This window comes from Alexandromys fortis, unplaced genomic scaffold (genome assembly GCF_014885135.2).
Source record: "Alexandromys fortis isolate MF-2015 unplaced genomic scaffold, M_Fortis_MF-2015_v1.1 scaffold_1, whole genome shotgun sequence".
Classification (NCBI taxonomy): Eukaryota; Metazoa; Chordata; class Mammalia; order Rodentia; family Cricetidae; genus Alexandromys; species Alexandromys fortis.
Genome location: NW_026067927.1, coordinates 483,800 through 497,517, shown reverse-complemented (window position 1 = coordinate 497,517; position 13,718 = coordinate 483,800). Strand labels below are relative to the sequence as shown.

General features: G+C 41.0%; 1 protein-coding gene across 1 annotated transcript in view; it reads right to left on the bottom strand.

The window, feature by feature from the left end:
• The window catches only part of Rbl2 (RB transcriptional corepressor like 2), a 49,371-nt gene extending 35,909 nt beyond the window's left edge, over positions 1–13,462 (bottom strand). Inside the window, exons 1-7 of the mRNA XM_050143936.1 lie at positions 13,125–13,462; positions 12,315–12,445; positions 10,478–10,678; positions 7,384–7,448; positions 3,499–3,627; positions 1,006–1,166; positions 862–926 (exon numbers count right to left, since the gene is read on the bottom strand). Coding sequence (XP_049999893.1) covers positions 862–926; positions 1,006–1,166; positions 3,499–3,627; positions 7,384–7,448; positions 10,478–10,678; positions 12,315–12,445; positions 13,125–13,361 — 989 coding nt within the window. The 5' untranslated portion in view covers positions 13,362–13,462. The remainder of the gene's footprint in view (positions 1–861; positions 927–1,005; positions 1,167–3,498; positions 3,628–7,383; positions 7,449–10,477; positions 10,679–12,314; positions 12,446–13,124) is intronic.
• Positions 13,463–13,718: the final 256 nt, after the last annotated feature.

The following is a 13,718-nucleotide window of genomic DNA, read 5'->3' as shown; positions in this document are numbered from 1 at the left end:
CCACAGCACATACTTCATTTTTACTATAAAATCTGGTAAGTTTCTCAAAGTCATATTTTAATAGAATAATTGCTCATTACAAAAGTTTGCTTTATTCTGTATGTCCAGCACACACTGAGCAGTGTATCAAGGTGTGGACCCTGAACCAACCTGCCTTCAATAAGCTAATAAGAATAGCAAATGATAGCACACATTCAATACGCTAAATAATACTAAACTGAGGATAAGCAATAGTGAGCCTGGGTGATCTATAACTGATATAAGATCATGTAGGAACACTTCCTCCGCTGTTCTTGGCACCTCTGAAGACTTGGTACTGTCACATTTTGTCACCTCTTTAGTTCCAAAAACCTGTCTTCTGTTCCCTTTTCTTAACTTTTTATTTTTTTAAACAAAGTAGCCTCCTTACAGTCTCCTTACCTCAGGTCCCAAGTGCTGGGATGTCAGACATGTACCCTGATGGCTGGCTGCAAAATCATTTCTTTTTTTTCTCTTTTTTTGTTTTTTTTTGAGATAGGATTTCTTTGTGTGACCTTGTCCATCCTAGAACTAGCTCTGTGAACCTTGCAAGCAGCCTTGAACTCTGATCCGCCTGCCTCTGCCTCTTGAGTGCTGGGATTAAAGACCAGTGCCACCATACCTGGCACAAAAGCATTTCTTAATTTCAAAATTTATAGTCTAAAATCCTGACTAATAAAACTTTAAGCAGAACAAAAACAAGTAGACATTTCTAGACCTGTTGTTTCCCGAGTTCTCCCATACAGTACTAAAAGCATCTGAGCACAGGGCACAAAGGCCGAGACTGAGGTCCCCCGCCCTGGGAAAACTCGGTGTCACAGCACACCGCAGCGCACTACTCACAAGCTCTCCCCAAAGTTGCCGGGCTCCAGGAAGCCAGTGAGATTTTCTTCCTTCCCCTTGAGGAGCTAGGATGAAAGGAGAGCTTTAGATTACACGCCACCAACTCTTTATCCAGAAAGCATGCTTATGTCATTGCTTACAAACCTTTTTTTCAAAAAGTTTCCTAATATAGGGTTTCCAGAAATGCTCCTTGATTCCCTTCGCCTCCAACACCAGGCCGTCGTGTAAGGAGCAGAGCTTCTCGATGACACAAGGTGGGTCAGAGGAAGGCTTAGAATCCTTAGGGTGGCAGTCCTCTGGTGAGCCTACGATGTATGAAATCACAGAACAGAGACAGGTCAGCATCAGTTAGCTAACATAAATATTCGTGGGTCTGCTCAGGATAGGATTGGCATGTGTATCTAATTTATACATGCCTCAGAAACTGAAGAGAGAGCTGTATATGTAGCATCCCCAGTACAAACAAACAAAAAAGGGCACTTTAGCCCAGACACATTGCCTCACAATATTCCAGTGGCCAGACTGCTGTGAATTGGAAGGACAGCCTGAGCTATAACATCCTGTCTCACATAAAGAGATGACTACTTACATTATAAATTAAATGTTTTTTTAAATGGAAATGAACAAAGTACATCACCACTCAAATGATTTATGTGACTATAGATTGTTAGAAAACTTTTTAAAAAGTTGTTGCAAGAATATCCAAAAAAATAAGAACTGTATTCTGCAAATGAGCTTTACATTCAAATTTTTAAAAATCCACTTAACAAATCACATAGTTCTGCCAGGTGTGGTGGTGCACGCCTTTAATCACAGCACTCAGGAGTAGGCAGGGTAGATCTCTGTGAGCTCAAGGCCAGTGTGGTCTACATAGCGAGATCCACAACAGCCAGAGCTTCAGAGACCTGTCTCAAAAAAACAATCATCATTGTCATCATAATAAATTATTTTATTTCATATAATAAATTATGTATTAATATATAACACACAACTATATTATATATTTATATGTTATATACAGCAATATGTATTATTATATGTAACAATAATATATTATTATTGTTATTATTAATTACCCAATTCGGGCTGGTGAGATGGCACATCAGGTAAAGCCCCACTTCCAAGCCTCGCACCCTGAGTTTGGTCCACGACAACTGATTCCCTCAAGTTGGTTTCTCACATGTGTGCTGTGGTATATACATGCCTCCTCCCTGCCCCCCCACTAAAATGTAACAACTGTTTTAATTACACACCTTAAAAATTATCCACTTTGACTTGATTATATTAGATGTATTTATACTCATTTACAGTGCACTCTTTCATAAGAACACAAAATTTTCAAAGAAAATTAAAGGAGGTAAAAATAGAAGAAAACATAAAATATCAAATGGAAGCAATAGCTACATCATAGGACTAGGGTGCCCTGGACTCAGTTCCTAATGGAAGGAAGAAGGAAAGGAGAACAGAAAGGGTAAAGGTCAAGTTTTCCTTGTCCAAAATGCTTGGACCAGAAGGTTTAGGGTGTAGACTTGAATTTCGGATACCTGCTTCATCTTTATTAGAACATGCATAATCTAAAGAATCTTAAATGGAATCTAAAATCTTATTTTTATTTTGTTTTTCTACTTTTTTGTTTGTTCTATAAACTGAAGATAACACTCTGGTAAGGCACGCAATCTGGCATGGAATCTATCTGCAGTCCTAATCTCAAACCTTCTGAGTAGCAGGTAATTACAGTAGCTAACTCCCTAATTCTGAAATCAACCCTGATAGATAGGGAAGTTGAAATTCTAATTGAAACCATGCCAAACTGACAATCAGAATTCTTTCACGGTGTTCTTCAAACAGAATCAGCAGTACTTGATATATTTAGTATATATAGTAGACTATACGTCCTCGGTATTCACACGTACGGTTTATAGCAATTACATCATTTAAAGCATAATGTATGCACTGCCGAAATGAGTGTGACTCTCATACTTGTCACCTAGAGGATAAGGATTTTGTTATTTTAGAATTTTATTTTCCTATAGCAAAAGAAGTGAAATGATATTCTTTAAGTAAATTCTTTTTTACTACCTGGAGTGCACAAAACTCACTAACAGTCAAAAACACTACCATGACTTTAGAGTGATCTTTGATACACTCCATTTCTAAGTTCTCATTTTTCAAAAGCTTCTAAAGTTCTCGCTTAAGACTAAATGATATTTTAGTGGTGGCATTTGCTTTTTTTTTTAAAGGGGGAGGGTTAAGGACTGGAGTGATGGTTCAGCAGTTAAGAGCACTGGTTACTCTTTCAGAAAACCAAGGTTCAATTCCAGGCACCCATGGTTCACAGCCATCTGTAAATCCAGTCCCACGGGATTTGACACTCTCCTTCTGGTTGGCTCTGAGAGCACAGGCATGCATGTGTTACACAAACACACACATGCAGACACAACACTCATATGCACAGGAAAAAAAAACTTTAGAGAAACGCAGATGTGCTGACTCTTCAGTCTAAGTACTCTGACAGTTCCACTGTGAAGTTCCGATACTCGGTCCTCTGATGCTAGCAGACCTAGATTAGGGGAACAATTCCCAAGAGTAAAATCCTGTGGAAACATGGGCTGTCAAATGTTTCACATATAAACTTACCTTTGAAATTAGGGTTCACGAGCTCTTTGCGATTAGAACACTGTAGGGCGTTTCCATAAACTAGATCTAACGCACACAGCAGCAGGTGGTAAGAGTTCACCAGATCATCACTAATCATGGGGAAGTTGCCTATAGGGTCACAGAAAGTCACAGAATTACACTGACATCCACTCTACAATAGTTTAAAATAATCACTTTCTTTCATTATGAGTGATAAAGTGTTTTGGCAAATTTACATTTTGGGGGACTGATATTTTAATGTATGTCTAAGAATTCAATGAAAACTAAAACTTTACTTAAATTCAATACACATTTAATAGGCATCTATTAAGTAGCTGGTAACTCACTAAAACTAATTATTGGTCTGGTCTTTGGATTTCTGAACACACAAAAATTTATCAACTCTCTTAAACTTTTTTACATAAAAAAGTTTTTCTACAGTGAAAATTACTAGAAATATTTCGAGGTAAACCACTGGAAAATGATTGGTGTATGATTTTTTTTCTCATATACATACTCTAGAGAAGAAAGCCTTTCTTCAGAGCCCTAATGGTAACATTTTTAAAATGCTTTTCTATACAGTAATAAACGTTTATACACATTAATCCAACAGAACAGGACTACAGACATTTGACTCAGCAGTCACTATCCCAAGGGTAACTGCCAATGCTTGTAGCAGAAAAATAAACATAGCCCGAGCCGACAAACTCGCCCTTTGTGCAGTGCTGGCTTAAGAATACTGAACAGCTCCATAGAAATTGCTAGCAAGTGTCTGTCTAAAAACTGTTGCCACACCTCTGCATTTTCATGCATAGTGCCGACCCAAAGGCATGAACCACACTTCCACACATAGTGTGTACCTTAATGTATGCATCACCCACGCTTGGTTTTGTCTCATTGGGTCTTTCTTAGACTTTCCTCCTTTGCTTCCTTCCAAAGAAAGTTACCACCTACCTTAGGTCTCTGGATATATGATTCTTTTTCTTTAGAGGATACTTTAAAGCAATAAATAAATAAATAAATAAAAGCCTGCTGCTGCCAGAAAGGCAAATGAATACTAAGAGTTTAACTCTGTATTGATATACTCCAGCTTACTTGCTTGCCTCTAGTATAAAAGGTCAAATATTAAAAATCTACTCCTATTCTTGTACATAAACTAGGAAGCCACACCCACTGGTTATAAGCTACAAAGCCACCACTGGCAAGTCTAAACTTGTTCCTGTGTGCACTTGCAGCGGAGGATAAGAACAGCAGCAGTCCTAACCAAAGGCTGAAATGCCCCGGCAGAGTGTTCTAGTTGAAATTCCAGGACAGTCTCCACACGGAAAAGTTCTCACTTCAGACCCTGGCCTTACAATGGACCTTACTACACGGGCTATTTTATTGTTTAATTAAGAGGTAACAAAAAAACGGAAGACTTAACCGCCAGATTTGGCTTACTTGTCCAGGAATGTGACTTTATGAAAACAGGAAGTGGTTTTCTGCTCAAAAAGCCCTTCGTGTGACAGCTCAAACTTGTCGCTTGCCATACCAAATCCACAAACATACAAATAACTAGCTTATTATTGGGAATGAGATCACCTAAAATGTCCATATGCTGCATGCTCAGTCTATCTTCCCCACAAATAAACCCAACACTGAATGAAAACAACTAAGTTACCCACGAGAACTGATCCAGGCACACCACAAAGTCACTGAGCTGTGTTGTGCACCTGAACGCAGTACTTGGAGGCAACAGAGACTCCCAGAAACTAAGTGTGGTGTCTCCTGCCTAACTGAGACTCTGCCATCATTTTAATAGTCCTTATGCTAGCAAATACATTTGCTCCGAAGAACACAAAATAGATTAAAATCCTAGTAGCCAGGCAGCCATCCAATACAATAAGATTACTATCATATATAATATTAGTTATGCAGACTAACATGGCAGCCTTCACAGAAAGTTTATATGCGTCTAAACTTTTATTTTATGCCACTGATTTATGTCACATTTATTTTATTTTGTTTTATTTTTGTGGTGCTTAAAAGGAAATCCAGGGTCTTGTGCACACTAAGCAAACACCTACCCCGGGCCACATCTGTGACTTCTGACCGCACTAAAGAAAGCGGCCAACATCATTGTTATGGAGAGCAAAACTAAAAAGCTCACAGAGACTCTGCCTTCAGCGGGGCGCACAGCTGATGGAGGACTCCTCTCCCTTCACACCTGGAGACCACACCTGCACGTTCAGCATCAAGCTGGGAGACAAGAGATCTGGATTCAAATCCCAGCATTAGTCTTAACATTTCTGGGCTTTAACTGGCTAATCTTGAAATCAAGTCATTTGAGATAGTTGATCTAATAAAGGGAATCTCTTATACAGTAATTTTCCTTTACCCATGATTTTATTTTTATAGTTTCAGTTACCTTTGATCAATAGACAAAAAAAAAAAGGAAAATTTAAGAAATAATTCTCAGGCAGGGATATCTGTAATCTAAGACTAGGGAGACTGAAGCAGGAGGGTCACAGGTTCCAGGTCAGCCTGGCCTACATTGTAAGCCTCAGACAAATAAACACTAAGTTTAAAATTGCATGTTTTTCTGCTCTGTCCAGCTCTGTGCCACCTGGAACATGAATCATCCCCGTATTCTGCATATCCAGGTTGAAGATGCTATGCATCCACTGGCCAATTAGTTGCTTTCACGGTTACTTGATCTATTGTCTCCATACGGCAGTGATTTTTTTCAAGTAATCTGTAGCTTACTTAACAATGACCCTAAAATAATTCAGCAACTTGCCAAAGAAAAGACAAAACATGGAAGTGTTTCCACTAAGTGAAAAGATAAGTGTCCTTAATTTAAATAAAAACATAAATTTATTGGAGAGATTGCTCAGCGGTTAAGAGCACAGTTGCTTTTTCAGATAACTCAGGGTTTGGCTCCCAACACCCATATGGAGCCTCACAACCATCTCTATCTCCAGGTCCAAGATATCAGATGCCCCCTTCTGACCTCCTCTGGTACTGCACGCACACGGTGCACAGGTATACATGCAGGTAAAACATCCATACATATAAAACAAAAGTAAATCTTTAAAAGAATCATATGCTGATGCTCCTAAGAGTACAATAAGATAATTGATAGGGGTAAGGTTTATATAACCTCTATATACCAACATAACAGCTCTGTTCTTATTACCACTAATGTCATTTATCTCTTATTGTGCCTAATATTTAAATTAAACTTTATGTAGGTATGTATAGGAACCCCTGTATAGGAACTTCTTTGGGTCCAGGTCTTAGAATATCCTGAATACATAAAGGTGGGACTATGGTAAACATGAGGCTCCTTCCAGTTCTGACAATTTGCATCTTATTGAACTATCTTAGTGGCAGTCATATGCCACAGTCTATAGAGAAAAAGCTAATGAATATAACTGTACCTTCTCCCTAGACTGTTAAGAATTATCACTATATGGAAATGTATTTCCGCACGTGCAACCTTGGATAGAGTAACAGAATGAAAAGAGGAGAGAAAAAGATTCTAAGTATCTGATTAAGTTTAGACACACGTTACCTGTGGACATGCAGAAAGTCATCAGAACCACTGCGAGGACTTCAGTCCCACCCAGTGAATCAGACACATCTTATGGAGATCAGAGCCCTGGACACAAGCTGATACAGAGTGGGGCTCCATCCACAATTCACATCACAGGGATGTGGGACAAGTATAAAATGAAAAGGTGTGCCACCTAATACGAGGAAATGTGGGTACTGTAAAGATAGTCTAAGGATCCTTGTAAGAAAAGTGGGCCTTTCTTCCTGATCCATAATACAGCTGATAGTATCAGCACCTGAAATGCAGGTTAGCAATTCCTATCCAAATAAATGTTACTCTTTGCTTACCTTTTGCATATATAAAAAGCACCCAGCAAAAGTGGAAAATTTCAGATGTGGTACAGGGCTGTCGCCTGGAGGGGGAAAAACAAAGTCGTAAGACAAATACAAACATAACAAAGAGACATCCAAAATGACTCAAATCAGTGGAGACAAGCCCACAGACACAGGAGGGAAAGCAGACTTGGCTCGACGGGGAAATGAGGAAGAAGCTCTGCCCCAACCAAATACTAAGAGCAAACAGCTGGGAGGCAGAGAAAGCAGTTCGGGGAACGGGGAGAGACTTTCTAAGTCTTTGGGGTCAAGATACGTAAGGCACAAAATAAAAAGAAAATAACCATTCCTGTTTTTATAAAATCACATCCCTGAAGCCAACTCTAGAGGTTAAGTCTTTCCATTTTTCTGTTTTTGGAAACAGGACGCGTAATCCAGGCTGGCCTTGAACACCTGACTCTGCCATGTACTAGGATTACAGGTGGGTGTCATCATGCCCAGCTTTACAGACCCTATTTTAATAAGGATCAAGAAAAGCAGCACACCCCAGAGAAGAGTAGGGGACGTGGTGTAGTTCTGGCGCTAGCATGAGCAGCCACTTGCTTCTCCTGGCCTTTGTCCTTCACCCATCAAAGTTCCTGTATTTAGAAGTAACACTAGACTTAATCTACTCGGCCACAGTCACAATGAATAGTCAGAGTTGGACTTCTAAAAGTAGCTTCTTACTGCACTGAGGAGGTGGAAGCAGAAGACTCTATAGTTCATGGCTGTGCTTGGATATTTAACATGTTCAAGGATACCTGGGCTAGATGACACCCTGTCTCAAAAAAAAAAAAGGAAAAAAGATAGGGCCTTTTGCCATTGTATATGATAAACTAGTTATTGATTGGCCTCAAACATAAAATTTAGGCTCTTTTGCTTGTAATACATAAGCTACTCTAAATGTTAGCTCTGTAACATTAGGACCCCGGGGATACCTTGACTAACCTCCTTGCTCCCCTGTTCCCTCTGGCTTGTCACTTCTACACCTATTGCTAGTTCCTCTCTAAGACCCCATCTCTATCTCTAAAGTAATCTGCCTAAATCCTACCCATTTCTACTTACTCCATGTAAAGCCATCAAACTGGCTCATCTCGATTTCCTTTTGCCTCCCAAATCCCCCTTTTCCGTCTCTGCTGCACTCACAGTGCCTGTATGCTACTTCCTGCCCCTCATTTTACTGTCACCTCTCAGAAGAGAGACCATGGGTTGTCTAAATCCCCATCCCCTGCATGATACCGCAACAGTTATTTCTGGTTGCTGTGTTTGACTGTACATTACAGTCATACAAGAGGCAGTACAACCATGGTAAAGCAAGCGTTCTGCAGTAAGTCTACCCACTCAGCAGGTGCATGGATTGTCCTAGGCGCTTATTTTCCCATGCCTAACAAGTCAAAAACCTATAAGCTTGTCATAGTACATGTTTGCATCCGAGAAGAAGCTTGCCTCATAACACACACACAGGTAAGTGCCACATATCACTAGTGTGACTGTTAGCAGAACGTGCTCGAAAGTGCCGCGAGCATGAGTCTTAGAGAACGTGTCTAGCATTCATGAAACCTTGGATTCAGTTTCCAGCACTCACCCATAAGTACAGAATAGTATAAATGTAAAATTCCTTGAAGAAATAATACAAGTTCTAATAATAATTAGAACTGGGTGATATACACGCATACCAAACAAGTGTGTAGGAAGTTATTTTTAGACATTCTAAAGGAAAAAAGCTATTGTATTTTTTTTTAAATGATCATGGTAGCCTTACTAAGACTCAAAGACAGCTTGAAACGAAAGTTCAGAACATATCATTACAAAGCTGGGGACAGTGGGGCCAAGGAGAGCTCCCCTCAGGATAGGACAGAACAAGCTTGAGGCCAGCCTGGGCTACGTAGTGAGTTTAAGTCTAGCCTGTCTACACAATGATATTCCTTCCCCCATTTCAGGGGCTTTGGATTTTGTTTTGTTTATCTTTTTGGCTGAGACAGGATCTCTCTTGTACAGTCCAGGTGATCCTCCTGCTTCGGCCTCCTTAATGCTGGAATTACAGTTGTGTGTAACTATACCCAGCCTCTTGAATATATTTTTTTTGTTACTGTTGTTGTTTTTCTACACATGATTTCTCTGAGGACGCTGACCATCCTGGAACTCACTTTGTAGATCGCCTGCCTCTGCCTCCAAAGAGTTGGGACCAAGGTGTGCACCACCACACATGGCCCTCTTGTACATTTTTTAATTTCATTTTACATTCCAATCGCAGTTCTCCCCACCTTGGATATTTCTTATGAACACTGTTTAAAAGGAAATTCCTTGATACACTTTAAGAGCAGAATTTCCCTCTCTCTGTTTTAAACAAACCTGGATGTTAAAGGAGGGCAGTTTTTAATCTTGTAATTGCCCACAGCTGTAAAGACCGAAAACACTAAACCAGATAAGCTGATTTTGTAGAAGTGGACCGGAAAACAAGGCCAGAGTAGTTGAATTCCCCTATTCTCACTCAGTCTAGTTTCTCTGATGCTGATTGGCTACGAACATCAAACTGATTTCAGGGGACTATTATTCATTCAGTTTGACAGAAAGGTCAAATAATAGAAATAGAAAATATGAGTATCTGATCTATACCAAGGAAGTCAACCGGAGAAAGTACTTAAGGTCTGATTTGTCAACCTGCATAAAAATAAATAAAAAAGGAAATTTTATATCAGTATAAAACCCAAACATTTTGCATTATGAAAGAAGCCAGACAACTTCTAACATACAGCAAACAACAACAACAAATTATCATTAAAAAACAAAACAAAACAAACAAAAAAACATTTGAAGTCAGGTGTGGGAGCACACATCTTTAATACCAGGACTGAGAGGCAGAGGCAGGCAGATCTCTATGAGTTGGAGGCCAGTCTGGTCTACAGAGTGAATTCGATGCCCCAAGTCTACAAAGTGAGACCCTGTCTCAAAACAAACGAAAAAGCCCAACTTCTTAGGAAAAAGTAATTTCTGAAATCATGTTTCCTTTTAAAGAGTGAGGAACTGCGCTTCAGAGGAAGGCTGCTCCCAAACACACACAGAAGCTTACCTCTGCTTTCGTCCTCTTTGCTGGCGAGGTTGTTCTTCTTGAGGATATTTAAAAATATCTTGAAAAATGGGTTCATATTTCTTAAAAATCACAGCAGACACAGTGAAGTTTCTTTCTAATCTTTCTGTATGTTCTCTGAATTGTGGGGGTAGATTTGCCATGTCTTCCCACTTCTTCATCTTGTTAAAAAATTCAATTAAGCTGATATCAAAAATAAAATTGAGTACCTTAGTAACATAAAGGTGATGTTGTGCCAATACAATTAACAATACACCCAAATCACTTCATCAAATCATATTTCGGCAATGACAAAATCAACGCATGCCTTTGGCTAGCTTTACCTCCTACCGTTTGTCTATCACTCCAATCTCCTAATCAACTTTGCTCAGACTATGATTGCTTTGGTTCCCGTGTGCGTGTGTGTGCATGTGTTCACGTAGGCAGTGTGAGGAAATACACAGGAAGCCAGAAACTGATGCTGGGTGTCTCCCTCAACCACTGTCCACCTTATTGCTTACATTTTCCTGCTGGGTGTGGCAGGAGCTCTTACCCGTGCCTTCATCTCACTGGCCCCTGCTCAGATCTTTTAAATACTAAAACTGTGGAGCTGGAGAGATGGCTCAGCAGTTAAGAGTGTTTGCTCTTCTTGTAGGACCTTGGTTCAATGCCCAGCACCTACAAGGTAGCTTATGACTCTGTCCCACTTCAGTCCCAGGAGATCTGATGTCCCCTTCTGACCTCCGTGGGCACTAAACATGCACAAGACACACGTTCATACATAAAGGCAAAGTACTCATACACATAAAATAAAATGAATGTTAAAAATTTTTTTAAAATAAGATGCTAAGTTAGTATGGAAACAGCCAAAATTTCAATGTATACATCTTCCTAATCTCATTCTCTACTTCCCCCCAAAATATAACCCCCATTCTGACGTTAATTTTCTATACTTATATTCATTTAAAAAAGTAGTATTTTTTGTTTGCTTTTACATTTTACGTAAAATGTATCATATAAGTAGCATTCTACAACTTAATTTTCATTGAATGTTTCTGAGATTCACTAGTGTCAATACATGGAAATACCTAACTCATTTATTTAATTACTAAAATCATCCTTCCTATGAACATAAAAAAACTTCCTGTATTCACTCAACCAAGAGAAATTCAGATTACTAATAATTTTCTTTTTTTAAAAAAAAATGGTGCAGGGCTGGAGAGGTGTGAGTGGTTAAGAGCACTTGGTGCTCTTGCAGAGAACACAGTCTGTTCCAGCATGCACATGGTGACTTACAACCACCGGGACCTCCAGGTCCAGGGCATCCAGTGCTTTCTTCTGGCCTCACAGACACACACATACATGCAGAAAAACACTCATGCCCATACAAAAATCATGAATTTTCAAATGGTGTAATAAACATATTGGTATGTGGACAGGACTTTCTTTAGGGTCAGAGAACGTGCATTTTCCGTTCTACACATTCCACATACATTAAAACACAAGCTTCATGCACATGTATCTGAGCATAATGCCACTTGATAGGCTGGTCTACCTTTCTGATTCATTCTATCTTCAAAAGCTCGATATCTTTATTTAAATTCATATTAACATTACACAACGAGTCATAACCTTTCATGCATTAAAATGCAAATATACTTGTTAGTAAAATATGAGCCTGACTCTGAAATAGCAAAGGAAAACCATGACTCAGTTTCTAAATTCGGCAGTCGACATGTTAGAGGCTCAGAGACTAGTATACAAAGAGACCAGTCACTGTCAGCGGGATTTGTAAGCTTTTATTTTAGCTACATTCTCCTTTTCAAGCTCTAATAGTTACCTCTGCTCCGAACAGCGAAGGATTCTAGTTAAAGACACATAGTTTCCTTCAACGGTCCCTTTGCTTACAGTTGGGACAGATTTTCTGCAAGCCACATATAAGGCACATGCTAACCAGTGAAGATCATTCCCCTGAAAAAGAAAACAGTGCTTAAAAACTTGTCCAGAGTCACTCGGATTTTTAAGGTCTGAAGTCGCCCCGTTTCTTTCCCACGGCTGTAACAACGGAGACGGGTGAATTCGATGTGTGAACAGATGAAAATATATTATTTCAAAATACACCGACCCAGCAAAATGACACGGGCATAACCACCGCGTTATAGGTAATTGTTTATAGGTATTGCTTAGCCTTCGAATCGTGGGCCTCTATGCCCTGCTTCTTCCATAAGCTATGTATAAAATAAGAGGGCCGTACGCACAGGCAGCTGATAAACAATCCGGACTTCCGTGTCACTTCCCATTGGCCCATGCATGGGAGGTGCCTGCAGAGTTGACAGGCACTGGCCCGAATGGCCATTTTTTTGTCAACCTCAAGCCCCGTCCCAAGCACGGGACACAACAAACCTATAGGTGCGTGACAGCCAAAAAGAGTGCCCGAGCTCGGCAACAAATGTGTGTGTCTACACCGGTTTTCAACTGCCAGGGAGGGTAGGGAGAGGGGTGACAGATCCTAAGCCGTTCTCACACGTAACTTAACGAGAAACTTAACGCGTCTCCTCTGACCGCTGCAAAGCCACGGCAGAGCAAACGACCAAGCGACCCCAGAGCCACACCGAGCCCCCCGACCTCCCCGGATGGTCTGCGCGCGCACCTCCAGCGTGTAGCTCTCGCTCATGCTGCGGTAGCTGCCCCAGGCCTCAGCTCGCGCCGCCTCGTCCATGTTGAGGCGGCTGCACAGCTCCTCGAACCGCTGCTGGATCTGAGGGCCCGGTGACCCCGCGGGCTGAGAGCCGTCTGCGGCGTCGCCATCCTCCTCCTCCTCCTCCTCCGAGCTGGCTGCGGCCGGAGGAGGAGGAGGCGGTGGCGACTGGTTGCCTCCAGATGGCATGGCGCACCGGAGGCCGCGGCTCTTCAGATGCGCCGAGGGCCCGGGCCCGCAGCCATTCAAACCGCGAAGCGCCGGCCCGTCAGCAGCTTGCACCACGACTGTGCCGCCCCCAGAGCCCCTCCGGCCTATGCGGGCACCCGTAAGTCTGAGCACAGCCTGCTGGGAAATGTAGTCTCGGCCGGCATCTCAGGGGGACCAAAAGTCGTGGAAGAAGGAAGAGCAAAAGGAGCTGTGCTTCATGTCGGGGTAAATGAACGCTCCCTCCCATTTTAAGTGTCTCTCAACAGTGAGACCATTCAGAAGGCTCTTCTGAAGAGAAAATAACCAAGAAATATTGACAGGAGAAGCCTTAGTATC